The following is a 13,883-nucleotide window of genomic DNA, read 5'->3' on the forward strand; positions in this document are numbered from 1 at the left end:
AGATCACCTGAGGTCACCAGTTTGGGACCAGCCTGGCCAACGTGGTGAAACCCCGTCTCCACTAACAATGCAAAAATCAGCTGGGCATGGTGGTGCGCACCTATAATCCCAGCTACTCAGGAGGCTAAGGCAGGAGAATTTCTTGAACCTGGGAGGCAGAGGTTGCAGTGAGCCGAGATCATGCCACTGCACTCCAGCCTGGGTGACAGAGCAAGATTCCATCTCACAAAAAAAAAAGAAAAAGAAAATTTCCAGATTTTAGAAGTCAAATGTGGTATACAAACCATAGCCAAGCTGGGTCTGGACAGTACCTCATATTCAATAACTATTTGTGCAGAGAAATGCAAAGATATTCATATTAAGTGGGATAAAAAAAGTCAATAAACAGCTTCGTGTTCAGTTCTGGTCAGTTCTTGCCTTCAATGAGCTTGGAAAAACTGAGTTCCAGAGCTTTCCGGATGTGAAACTGCAGGGATTAAGGACCTCTATTAAACATTTCATAAATTGCTTGAGGAAAAATGGCCAAAAAGTCTGTTTTAACAATTTTGTGTTTCTTAGCATTCTCACTCAGGACAATGAGAAAAGAATGCACGTTACAGAGAGATGCATCCCACCTTTATGTTGCCTCCCACTCCCTCTCTTCCCACCCAAGGCATCCACCCTCACATACTTAGCTATGTGGGACTGGAAGCCAGAGTAGCCCCGGTACCTCCAGGCCACTGCTCTGCTCTAGAGGGAGCTTTTGACAGAGGTAGTGGGAAGAAGGTACTGCAGTGGTTAAGAGATGGGGTCTTGGGCTGGGTGTGGTGGCTCATGCCTGATAATCCCAGCACTTTGGGAGGCTGAAGCATGAGAATTGTTTGAGCCCAGGAGTTCAAGACTGGCCTGTGCAACATAGTGAGACCTCATCTCTACTTAAAAAAAAAAAAAAAATTAGCCAGGCAAGGTGGTGCACACCTGTAGTCCCACCTACTTGGGAGGCTGAGGCAGAGGGATTGCTTTAGCCTGGCAGGTCAAAGCTGCAGTGAGCTATGCTCATGCCACTGCACTCCAGCCTAGGCAACAGAGAAAGACTACATCTCCTCTAAATAGAGATGGGGTTTGTACTAACCCTATGTCTTCCTCACTATGTGACCTTGAACATGTTAATTTTCCTTCCCAGGCCTTGGTTTCCCCATCTGTAAAATGAATAGGAATCTGTGTAACATATGGAATTGGCCCCAGTGGGTTCTCGGCGGGCATCCTGAGCTAAGCCATGCATAATGCCTGGCACGTAAATAACCCTTAATAAAAGTTATTTTAATGACTGTTCCTGCAAGTTACAAGTCTGACTGCCAAGGAAAAGAGATGCTCATAATATATGAACAATATGAGCAGATGCTAGGAGTTATGCAGACAAAGCTGGTAACAGAGAAGAAGATGAAGCAGGTGAGAAAGGGAGGCAGAGATGCTAAAGAAGAGGCAGGTGGAGTAAGACAAAGGCACAAAAAGAGATGGACACATACGTGACAGAGACAGAATACTTGAGAGCAAAAGTGAGAGTGAGAAAGAGACCGAGATGCACATATACACAAGCATACACAGGGACAGAGACGCAGAAAGAACCAGAAACGGAGAGGGGACGGAGAACCAGAGGAACAGGGAGAGGGAGAGGCAGAGGCAGAGTTCCGGGGTAACTGGCACTATTCTTTCTTCTCTGCAACCACGGGATGGACATGAACAGCTCACCATGGTGCTCCAGACACGCTGCCTAGCACAGAGGCTCCAAAAATCCAGGAACACACTTACCTTGATTTCTACAGGATCGTTCTGGTGGAAGTTGATAGGCGCGACCCCAGGCACATAGAAGGCGCTTGTTTCACACATCAGGGAGAAAAGCAGTAAAGACCACGGCAACCAATCCTGCTCAGGAGAGAGGCCAGGGTTGGATTGGGGAGAAGAAGTGAAGAAGATCCTCTGAGGCAGATCAAGTCATACTACCTTCATGTTGCTTTAACTGACCCAGTGTAGCCACCCTCTGACCCACGAAGCCTGAAGACCTCGTAAATGTTCTCTCCCAAATGCTCCCAAGAGTGCCACAGGACAACAATTCTGCACTTCCAGGAGTGAGCCACAAAGTAATTAACATCTGGGCAAAAGGGAAGACTGCCATACATGAGCCATGTCTCCCCACTTCTGGATCAATGTTCTTTTAACCATTTATAGTGTGTAACTCCCAGGATAGCTAGCAGGAAATAAAGCTCCAGGACATTTAATTAATTCCCATTTCTCTGTATAGCAACTGGTTCACACTGTCAAAAGCTCCTATGTTACCAAGAGATGTTCCTACAAATTTCACCAAAACCGTGCTGGCCTCCGGCACCTCCCACTCTTCTCCTCGCTCAGCTCAGCTACACAGGCCTCCTTGTTGTCCTGACAACAAACCCTTCTGCACCCCTCAGGGCCTTCATCTTTACTGTGCCTTCTGCTGGAATGCCCTTCCCACAGGCACCTGCATGGCACATCTCTTTTCTTTTTTTTTTTTGAGATGGAGTTACCCAGGTTGGAGTGCGATGGCACGATCTCAGGTCACTGCAACCTCCGCCTCCTAAGTTAAAGTGATTCTCCTGCCTCAGCCTACCGAGTAGCTGGAACTACAGGTGCCCACCACCTCACCCGGCTACTTTTTCTATTTTTAGATCAGACGGGGTTTCACCACGTTGTCCGGGCTGGTCTTCAACTCCTGACCTCAGGTGATCTCCCCACCTCGGCCTCCCAAAGTGCCAGGATTACAAGTGTGAGCTACCACACCCAATGGCACATCTTATTTCATTCAGGTCTCTCAAATATCACTTCCTCAGAGAAGCCTGCACTGACCATTCTATCTAAAAAACAACCCCAGGGCTCCCATTACCCATTTCTCTAGTCCCTTATCTATTTCTCCTCATGCACTTATCTAATTGACATGTACCATATGTATACGTTTATTTGCGTACTGCATGTCCCCCTACCCTTGAATGTGATCTCTGTGAAAGCAGCACCATGAACAGTGCCTGGCACAGCATGGGGACTCAGGAAATATCTGCATGCAGCATAGGCACCTGGGAATCAAAGGCAAGAAAGGTCCATTGCATCTCTTTCCCTTAATAATAGTGCTTCACCCCTGCAAGGAACTAGAAAAGCTGCTGGATTCTCTTCTTTCTGCACAGTCTGAACAACAAACTTTTGTCTTCCACATGCCTAAATCACCAACTCAAGTCGGTTTCTGTATCTGACTGCTCTCCCTAACCTTTCACTGCTGCTGCATTTCAGATGCTTATTTCCTCCCATCTGGACATTGGCCATAGCCTCCTGATCACCTGTCTCCACAGCCCTCCCAGCCATCAAGTTACACCCCGTCCAACCAAGCAACACACACACACACACACACACACACACACACACACACACACACACACACTCAGATGACTCTGAAACTCAGTTTTATAGGAAATCAGGATCACTGAGGGGGCTTGCCAAAAATGTAGACTGACCTGTACTTTTACCTGGACTACAAGTTGAGGGAAAAAATGGCTTTACAAGTTTCTGAATTTGTAAAAGGTTCTGAATTCAGTACACTTTTTGCAGACACATAGCTTGGTCAAAGTCTTTTAAGCAGTATTTTCATGGAGTTTTCCCTCCGATTTGTTGTGAACGTTTACAAGTATCTGCCAGCTGATGTTCATTAGGAAAGCCTGACTCCCATAAACACAGGGCCATGGCTAAGACAGGTGTATTGTATTTGGCAACTCAGGAGGCCAGATGAATTAGGAGAGCAGGAAAATCTTTAAAAGAAATGACAAGACTAGTAGGTAAATTGCCTCACGGGGCAATTTGGATAGGAAGGATAGGAAGACAGTATTTTTTTCCCTCTGTTTTTTTTAAAAAGAACTTTTTATTTTTAAGTAAATTTAGATTTGCAGAAGAGCTACAGAGACACTACAGAGGGTTCCCATACATTCTTCACCCAGTTTCCCCTAATGCTAACATCTTGCATAACCATAAGCGAGTAAGGCTTTTTAAAAGCAACTAGCGTGAACATTTTTTGAAAAAGCAAATTACAGTAAATAATTCAAACAGTACAAATGGGTATGCCATGAAAAATAAATCCTCCCACTCCAGGTCCCCATGGACAACTGCTATCACCAGTTCCTTGAAAATCTCTCTAGAGACATTCTATGCTGGTACAAAGGGGAGGGTTTCATAGTATGGGTTGGCTTGAATACAAAAACAAGTAGATTTTTCTTCTTTCTCTCTGAGTAGTGATGGAAAGCCTACCAACTGCAGGCTGGGTACAGCATCTGATTTCCTCTGCGTCAGAGGACCTCCTCCACCTGACTAGGCATCTGAAGATTCTGGCCCTTCCTCATTGGAAGCTTTTGCCAACCCTCATGTGTCATTGGTTAGAATGCAAGTGCATCATGTGAGAGAAATAAATCCTGCCCTCTTTTTTCCTCTAATTCCCCTGTGTTCCTGAATTCCAGTTAACCAAAATATAAAGAAGGCAAATCCTGTACTGTTGGCAAAAACAGCCACCCAAAAGTTGTTAAAAAAAAAAAAAAAAATCTCAAGCTTGAATTTTTGAAAAACAATCCTCGCACAAAGATACTATGAACAAATCACACACCAATTTATCTTAGAAGGATCAAGAGATGAAAAACAGCAAAGGATATTTTTGTAATATGCTAGAATCTTTGAATATAATACTGAAGTCGGCAACCAAAAGCAATACAGAAGTTCAACTTAGAACTAATGGCTGTATCCGATGACACTGTCTATTTTAGATATTAAAATGTCACCGTCTTGGTATTTTCACATGGCTCTAGGGATTATAAACTGGAACACTACTGTGGGTTTATCTGGCACTCTGTATCCAAAAGTCCCCCAAAAGTACATACTCTTTGACTCTGTAATTCTGCTTCTAGGCATGTTAAGAAAAATATGTCAGGTATGCCAAAATGTATACATGAAAGGGTGTTCACCAATAACATTATTTAAAAGAGTTCACTACTGGCCAGGCACGGTAGCTCATGCCTGTAATCCTGGCACTTTGGGAGGCCAAGTTGGGGGCAAATCACCTGAGGTCAGGAGTTCGAGACCAGCCTGGACTACATGGTGAAACCCCATCTCTACTAAAAGAACAAAAATTAGCCAGGTGTGGTGGCACATGCCTGTAATCCCAGCTACTTGGGAGGCAGAGGCAGGAGAATTGCTTGAACCTGGGAGGCGGAAGTTGCAGTGAGCTATACTCCATCCTGGGTGACAAAGGGAGACGCTATTTCAAAAAAAAAAAAAAATTCACTACTTACAATAGTAAAATGTCAAATGTTAATGGAATGGGTCAAATTATTATATGTCCATTTAAATAGTCATTGAAAGTGATGACATGTTTTTCTTTTTTTGAGACAGGGTCTCACTTTGTTGTTCAGGGTGGAGTGCAGTGGTGCAATCACGGTTCATTGCAGCCTTGACCTCTTGGGCTCAAGTGATCCTCCCACCTCAACTTCCCAAGTAGCTGGGACCACAGGCACACGCCAACATGCCCTGCAAATTTTTTGATTTTTTGTAAATATGGTGTCTCCCTATATTACCCAGGCTGGTCCCAAACTTCTGGGCTCAAGCAGTCCTCTCGCCTCAGCCTCCCAAAGTGCTGAGATGTAACTGTGAGTCACTGCACCTGGCCGATACATTTCTTGAGTAGGAATGTTCAAGCTTTAGACTTACATAGTAAAAGCAGGAGCTAGAACACTGTGTGGCAGGATTCCTTTTTTTTTTTTTTAAGTTATCGTTGGAAAAATAGGAGGCAAAATGTCTTAGTGATGAGCTTTTTTCCTTTTTTGTGTATCTATATTTTCTAATTTTCTTAGACGATTATATAGTATTTATGCCACTTAAATAATAAATGAGGCAAAAGAAAACATCACTGTTCTGAACACTGAAGTTAGAGTAATCCTAGCTTGGTATGGAGAAACTTCCACCCACCGGCCCCAGTGCCTTTCCAGCAGTACCTCCCACCTTTTCTTTCTAAGCCTTCAGGGAGACCTAGGACTTGGGACACTGTATAAATGTATACACACACACACACACACACACACACACACACACACACACACACACAATGGAATACTCTTCAGCCATAAAAAAGAATAAAATCATGTCTTTTGCAGCAACATGGATGAAACTGGAGACTATTATCTTACGTGAAACAACTCAGAAACAACGTCAAATACTGCATGTCCTTGCTTATAAGTGGGAGCTTAATAATGTGTATACATGGACATACAGTGTGGAATAATAGACATTGGAGGCTCTGAAGGGTAGGGGTGGTGAGGGATGAGAAATTACTTACTGGATACAATGTACATTATCCGGGGGATGGTTACACTAAAAGCCCAGACTTCCCCACTACCCAATCTACCCATGTAACAAAGCTGCACTTGGTACCTCCTAAATTTTATTTTAAAAAAGAAAAGAAATGCAGAATCACGGGCCCTACCCTAGAACTAGTGAATCAGAACCTGCATTTCAGCAAGTTCCCTGAGTTAAAGTTTAAGCAGCACTGCTCTAGGTCATCCTAAAGTGCAGTCAGGGTCAAAAACCACTGCTTAGGTAGAAGTGTCTATCCCAGATGATACAAACCTCTCAGAAGGGATGTAGTGGTCTGTATTTCTCTTTGACTAGATTTAAAACTGCATCTTGACAACCAATAATGGGGTGGCTATCATATGCTAGGGAAAGCACTGAGCCTGGGGCCCCAAAATAAGGCCAGGGAGTTATACCCTCCCCTCAGCTGTGCAGCACTGGGCAATCAACTTCAACTTTGCTGGGCTGTGTCCTCATTTACTAGGATGGATTCATGTGGTAGAAGTGGAACTCAAAAAAGAACATGAATTTGAAAGCATTAATAAGCAGTAAGCCACAACCCTTATATGTAAGTATGATTATCATTATTTCTGGCTCATCAATAACCTGTGTTCTGAACGTCTCCTCCTAAGAAGCTGGACACCAGACCTTTTTGTCTCATCTGATATGTGATTTGAAACCAGTGCAAGGGATCACAATCTCCTCTGGTTATCAAGCCAATTAAGTCTAAGCAGTTACTGCAGTTCTACCTTCTTTTGAAACAGAATCCTCCAGATTTAGTTGAGAGACACCACCCTAGGGAACTCAAGGGCTCTCTGCGAAGCTCAGGTTGCAGAGGAATGAAAAGCAAATACTGGAAGACTTCAATACACTTTTGTTCCAGTCTCAAACCAATGGAGCAAGTACACACATAAAAAACAAAAACAAAAAGACACAACAAGAATGCCTGAATAGGAAAACAACACCAAAAAAACAACAAGAAGCCAGAGTCACTGAGCACCTCCTAAGTACAAGGCACGGTGACAGACCTGGTTCCTTCTTTCCACTTACCAAGTCCCTGCGCCCTGCTAGGCACTGACAAACATTGATTTGTGGTATCCTCACAACTACAGGTACCTGGAGATTTTGGTCACCATTTCGCAGATGGTGTTAATCTGAGACCCAGAGACCCAGAGGTTAAGTAACTTGCCCAAGGTCATCCAGCCAGAATGTGGAGGAACAAGGGTGCTCTTTTCAGGCAGGTGAATTGCATTACAAATGAGGAGACTGTAACGATGATGTTCATAACAATGGCAGCTAACATTTATTGAATGCTAATTATGGGCTAAGCACAGTTCTAGGTTCTGTCCATGGAATAACTCAATGAAAACAATCCTATGAGGTAGGGACTCCTATTATTCCCATTTCACAGATGAGGAAACTGAGAGTCAGACAGGCTCTCAGGATTAGCATTGAACAATATTAAGATTAAACAGGATTTAGCCTGGTTGAGCCCAAAGCGCATGTTCAAACCAGTACAGAAATTAGTTCAACAGGCCGGGTGCAGTGGCTCACGCCTGTAATCCAAGCACTTTGGCAGGCCGAGGCGGGTGGTTCACCTGAGGTCAGGAGTTCGAGACCAGCCTGGCTAACATGGTGAACCCCGTCTCTACTAAAAATACAAAAATTAGTCAAGCATGGTGGCAGGCGCCTGTAATCCCAGCCACTTGGGAGGCTGAGGCAGGAGAATTGCTTGAACCCAGGAGGCGGAGGTTGCAGTGAGCCAAGATCGCGCCATTGCACTCCAGCCTGGAGGACAAGAGTAAGACTTCGTCTCAAAAAAAAAAAAAAAAATTCGTTCACCAACTACTTATTGAGCACCTACTGTGTGTCAGGCACTGTGCCAGCCTCACAGAATACATGCCCACAAGGAGCTTTCAGGCGGGTGGGGAGACACAGATGAGCCATCAGCCCATCACAACACTAGGTCCCAGATGCTCTCAGCAGGCTAAGAGGCTAAGAGCAGTATGATGGGGAATACATGGGAGCAGCAATATACCCAGTCTTGGGGCAGGGAAGCAGTGCAAATCTAAGAACTCAAGTCTACCCTGAAACCTGAAGGGAGGCGACAGGAAAGAGAGAAGGGTTCCAGAAAGAGCAAAACACAGATGCAAAGGCCTGGTGGCAACTATGAGTTTTTGGCAGGTAATATATAGGCTGGTGCTTCTTAAAGTTTAATGTGCATTTAAATCACTTGGTGACATTGTTAAAATGCAGACTCTGATTCAGAAGGTCTGGGTAGGGCCTGAGACTCTGCATTTCTAACAAGGTCCTAGGTAATGACGACACTTTTGGTTCACGGATCATCCTATGAGCAGCAAGTGTTGGGCTTTGTTCTCAGTACAGTGAGGAGACTCAGGAATTTTACGTAGAAAAGGAATAAATCATATCTGCAGTTTTAAAGGTTACTCTGGCTACTGTGTGTGTATGTGTGTGTGTTTAGGGGAAAGAGGGCTGTGTGCAGCACATTTCTGCTCTGGAGACATAGTAATATCCAGTCCTAGATTTGACATCTAATAAGGATAAATGAAATAATCTAGCCCGGTGCGGTGGTTCATGCCTATAATCCCAGCACTTTGGGAGGCAGAGGTGGGTGGATTGCTTGAGCCCAGGAGTTTGAGACCAGCTTTGGCAACATGCTGAAACCCCATCTCTACCCAAAATACAAAAAGTTAGCTGGGCGTGGTGGCATGTGCCTGTAGCCCCAGCTACTGGGGAGGCTGAGGTGGGAGGGATCACCTGAGTCAGTGAGCCACGATCACACCACTGCACTCCAGCCTGGGTAACAAAGCAAGACTATGTCAAAAAAAAAAGAAAAGAAAAAAGAGAAATCACTTATAAATTCTTGGTCAAATGTGAAGAGAAGAAGCAGCCAGGTACAGAAGCGGAATACATGACACGCAGTGGTGAAACTTGAGCATGCATGGAAATTACCAGGAAGGCTTACTAAAACACCTGGGTCTGGGGCAGGGCCTGAGAATGTGCACTCCTAGCAAGTTCCCAGAAGATGCTGCTGCTCTTGAAATCACACTTGGAAAACCACTGGTGTACTGGAAAAAGCACAGGCTTTGAGGACCATACAGACATGAATTCAAATCCCAAACCTACCACTTCCTAGCTGTGTGACTTTGGGTAAATTTGTATAACTCTTTTGAGTCTTGGGTTCTTATCTGTAAACTAGGAAAATACTGCTAACCTCATGGTAGGGTGATGGTGGTAAAGATTAAACAAAGTTCATAGAGCACTTGGCACATAGTAGGTGCTTGATAAGGCAGGGTGGCCTTGTTTTGGGTTACACAAGAAAGCAGAACCAAGGAGGACACTGCAAGGGAGATGCAGCGGGCCCACTCTAAGGGCTCCTCTAACAGGAAAGCTATGCAACCGTCACCGTGAGCTGAGTGACCATGGGAGGAGGTGGCAGAGGAGGTCTCTGCCCTGATGAACAGGGTGAATCAGAGGTCTCATGACCTCCCTTGAAGCTCAAGTAGTTCATAATTCCCTTGAGAATATTTGACATTTTATCAACCAAAATAACGTAAAAGTAAAACAAAACAAGGCAAAGTTCCATTCCAAGTTGGGTTTGATGGGGTTAAAAAGACAGTTTTTAGGGCTGGGTGCAGTGGCTCACACCTGTAATCCAAGCACTTTGAGAGGCCGAGGAGGGTGGATCACCTGAGGTCAGGAGTTTAAGACCAGCCTGACCAAGTTGGTGAAACACTGTTTCTACTAAAAATACAAAAATTAGCCAGGCGTGGTGGCACACGCCTGTAATCCCAGCTACTTGGGAGGCTGAGGCAGGAGAATTGCTTGAACCTGGGAGGCAGAGGTTGCAACGAGCCAAGATTGTGCCATTGCACTCCAGTCTGGGCGACGGAGTGAGACTTCATCTCAAAAAAAAAAAAAAAAAAAAGTTTCTAAAAGAACTTTAGAGGTCGTATAATCCAGGAGGTCAGAGAGGGAAAGTGACAGACCCACGGTCACCCAGCAAGTTATCTGCAAAGTGAAGTAAGTCCAGCTCCACCCAAACTGGCACAGCCAAGTGAACGGAGGTCTGTCACCAGGCTGGGAGCCACGCTTAGGGACAGTTTGAGGTCATGATTAGAGGTGTTCAAGAACTGTACTACCACAGACGAAATGCTTATTTTTCTCCTTTGACCATCCCTCTCCAATTCTTTTCCTCTGACTGTTCGTCTCACTTGTCTCTCCCCCAATTCAATGCCTTTAACAAACCATTGTAGTCAATTTGTTATTTGTCCTTTACTTTGGGATGATTTCGAAAAGAGGAATAATGAAGGCAGACTAGTTTTACTAAACATTAAAATGTTGAGCTACCCAGGCCAGGCATGCTGGCTCACACCTGCAATCCCAGCACTTTGGCAGGAGAATCACTTGAGGACAGACAGGAGTTTGAGAACAGCCTGGACAAAATAGTGAGACCTTGCCTCTACAAAATTATTTAAAAATTAGTTGGGTATGGTGAAGTGGGCTTGCAGACCTAGCTACTTGGGAGGCTGAGGCAGGAGGATCGCTTGAATTCAGGAGTTTGAGGTTGCAGCGAGCTATGATTGTGCCACTGCACTCTAGCACAGATGACAGAGGGAGACCCTATCTCTTAAAAAAAAAAAAAAAAAAAAAATATATATATATATATATATACATATATACATATATATATATATGAGACAGAGAACACGTGAGCTAGAGAGCTATCCAAAGTGTTTGATACTGGTGGAAAGAACATAAAGACTTACAAATATAATTAAAATAGAAGTATTAGAAGAAAATATGGATGTGCTTTTAAATAATCTTCGTGGAAAGTTTCCTAAGAATAAAGCAAAATCCAGAAGGTATAAAGAAAAAGTATATATAAATGTATAAAGGAAAACAATGAAAAAATACATTAAAGAGAAAGAAAAAGAGTTTAGGTAAAAACATTTAACATACTTGACCAAGAACAACTTTCTTCAATATACAAGGACACTTAGAAACTGATAAAGGACAAATAATCCAAAAGAAATACGAATGGGCAGTTAAAAAAAAAAAGCTCAAATGGCCAAACACAAAAAGATGCTCAGCATCATTCATAATTTAAAAACTGTAGGTCAAAATAATGACATCTCATTTTTTGCTTAACAGAGTTATAAAGCTTTAAAAAGTATGATTAGCCTAGATGTAGGTAAACTGGTACAGTCTTTAGGGAGGGTAATTTAGTGATATATACTTAAATAGAAGGTAGAACTGTTACTGAAGGACTGCCAACATAAGCTATTACGTAGAAAAAAAAAAAAAGAGGCACGGCGGGTTTATGTAGTTTACGTATAGCCTTTTTTCACTTGTCTAAATAAATTTTTTAAAACCATGTACCAAAGCCAGGCAAAGACATCACAAGAAAAGGAAACCACAGACAACTATCCTGTGTGTTCATGATGATGATGAACAGATGAAAAAATTCTTAACAAAACATTAGAAAATTGAATCTAGGTTTATACATCATGACCAAGTGGTGTTTATCCCAGGTTGGCTTAATATCTGAAAATCAATTAATATAATACACCAGATAAACAGAATAAAGGACAAAAACCATATGATCATCATAATAGATGTAGAAAAAGCTGTTGACAAAATCCAACATATTCATCATTAAAACTCTCAACAATTTAGGACTAGAAGGGAACTTCCTCAATCAGATAAAGGGCAGCTATGAAAAATCCACAGCCAACATCACACTCAGTAGAGAAAAACTGAATTATTTCCCCTAAGATCAGGAACAAGGCAAGGATGCCTACTCTTGCCATTTCCATTCAACACTATACTATAAGCCACTGCACTAAAGCAAATACATTAATAATTAAGGGTATCCCTGAAGAAGCATAGGGGAAAAAATTAAAAGAAATAAGCAAAAAGTGCTTTTAGTTGTGGATCACACGATTGTGTATCTAGAAAATCCTAAGGAATACACAAAACAACTACTAGAACTAATAAACAAGTTGACCAAGGTCAGACTATAAGATCAATATAGAAAAATTAATTGTATTTCCACATACTAGCAACAACAATCCAAAACTAAAACTAAAAAAAAAAAAAGAAGCTCAACTTAGTATCAAAAAGAATAAAATATTTAGGAATATATATTTTTAAGAGGACTTGTATATTGAAAATTCTGAAATTGCTGAGAAATGAACAAAGGTAATTGGGGAGATATTCCATGTTCATGGACTCGAAGACTCAATATTGTCAGGATGTCAGTTCTCCCCAAATTGATCTATAGATTCAATGCAATCCTTATCAAAATTCCAGCAGGTTCTTCTGTAGAAACTGACAAGCTGATTCTAGCATTTATATGGACATACAAAGGACCCAGAACATCTAAAACAACCTTAAAAACATAATTGGAGGACTTATACTACATAATTTCTAAACATATTATAAAGCTACAATATCAAGACAGTGTGGTAAGAATATGCATAAAGATCAGTGGAAAATAATTAAAAGTCTAGAAATAAATCTTTACATTTATAGTAAATTGATTTTCAACAAAGCTGACAAGGCAAATTCAATAGAGAAACATAAGTCTTTTCAAAACATAGTGCTTGGACCACTGGGTAGCCATATGCACATGGAACCTCAGAACATACACACAAAAATTAAGTCAAAATGGATCACAGAACTAAACAAAAAAGCTAAAACTCAAAAACCTCTAGACGGAAAAAATAAGAAATCATCGTGATCTTGGGTTAGGCAAAAATGTCTTAGATACAACACCAAAACCAGAATCCATTAAAAAATTATAATTAAATTTCATAAAAATTTAAAGACTTTTACACTTCCAAAGATACCACTAAGAAAATGAAAAGATGGGCCAAAGACTAGTGGAAAATTCTTTGCAAATCACATACCTGATAGGGAACTTATATCCAGAATATGCAAAGAACACTTAAAACTTTATAAGAAAATGACAATCCAATTTAAAAATGGACAAGAGATTTGTACAGAAATTCACCAAAGAAGATATATGAAAGACTAATAAGCATAAAAGATATTTAATATCATTTGTCAATAGGAAAATGCAAACCAAAACCACAGTGAGATACCACCACACACCCACTAGAATCTGCCCGCCTCGGCCTCCCAAAGTGCTGGGATTACAGGCGTGAGCCACTGTGCCCAGCCCTAATTTTTGTATTTTTAATAGAGACTGGGTTTCATCATGTTGCCCAGGATGGTCTTGAACTCCTGGGCTCAAGCGATCCACCTGCCTCAGCTTCCCAAAGTGCTGAGATTACAAGCATGAGCCACCAAACCTGGCCAAATAAACCTCTTTTCTTTATAAATTACTCAGCCTCAGGTATTCCTTTATGAGCAACACAGTCTCCCAAAATGCTGGGATTACAGGTGTGAGCCACTGCGACTGATCCATTTTATAGCTTTTTAAAGATTGACAAATAAAAATTGAATATATTTAT

The 13,883-nt window shown here is 42.1% G+C and overlaps 1 protein-coding gene across 4 annotated transcripts in view; it reads right to left on the minus strand.

The window, feature by feature from the left end:
* Positions 1–13,883, minus strand: part of TM9SF4 (transmembrane 9 superfamily member 4) — a 55,878-nt gene that overhangs the window by 32,555 nt on the left and 9,440 nt on the right. For all 4 annotated transcript variants that reach the window (XM_032142794.2, XM_032142793.2, XM_058432713.1 and 1 more), the window contains one exon: positions 1,789–1,902. In XM_032142794.2, the coding sequence (XP_031998685.1) occupies positions 1,789–1,866 (78 nt within the window). In that variant the 5' untranslated portion in view covers positions 1,867–1,902. Of the gene's footprint in view, positions 1–1,788; positions 1,903–13,883 lie in introns of those variants that run through there.

The sequence above is a fragment of the Hylobates moloch genome, unplaced genomic scaffold, assembly GCF_009828535.3.
Source record: "Hylobates moloch isolate HMO894 unplaced genomic scaffold, HMol_V3 SCAFFOLD_21, whole genome shotgun sequence".
NCBI classification, from domain to species: Eukaryota; Metazoa; Chordata; class Mammalia; order Primates; family Hylobatidae; genus Hylobates; species Hylobates moloch.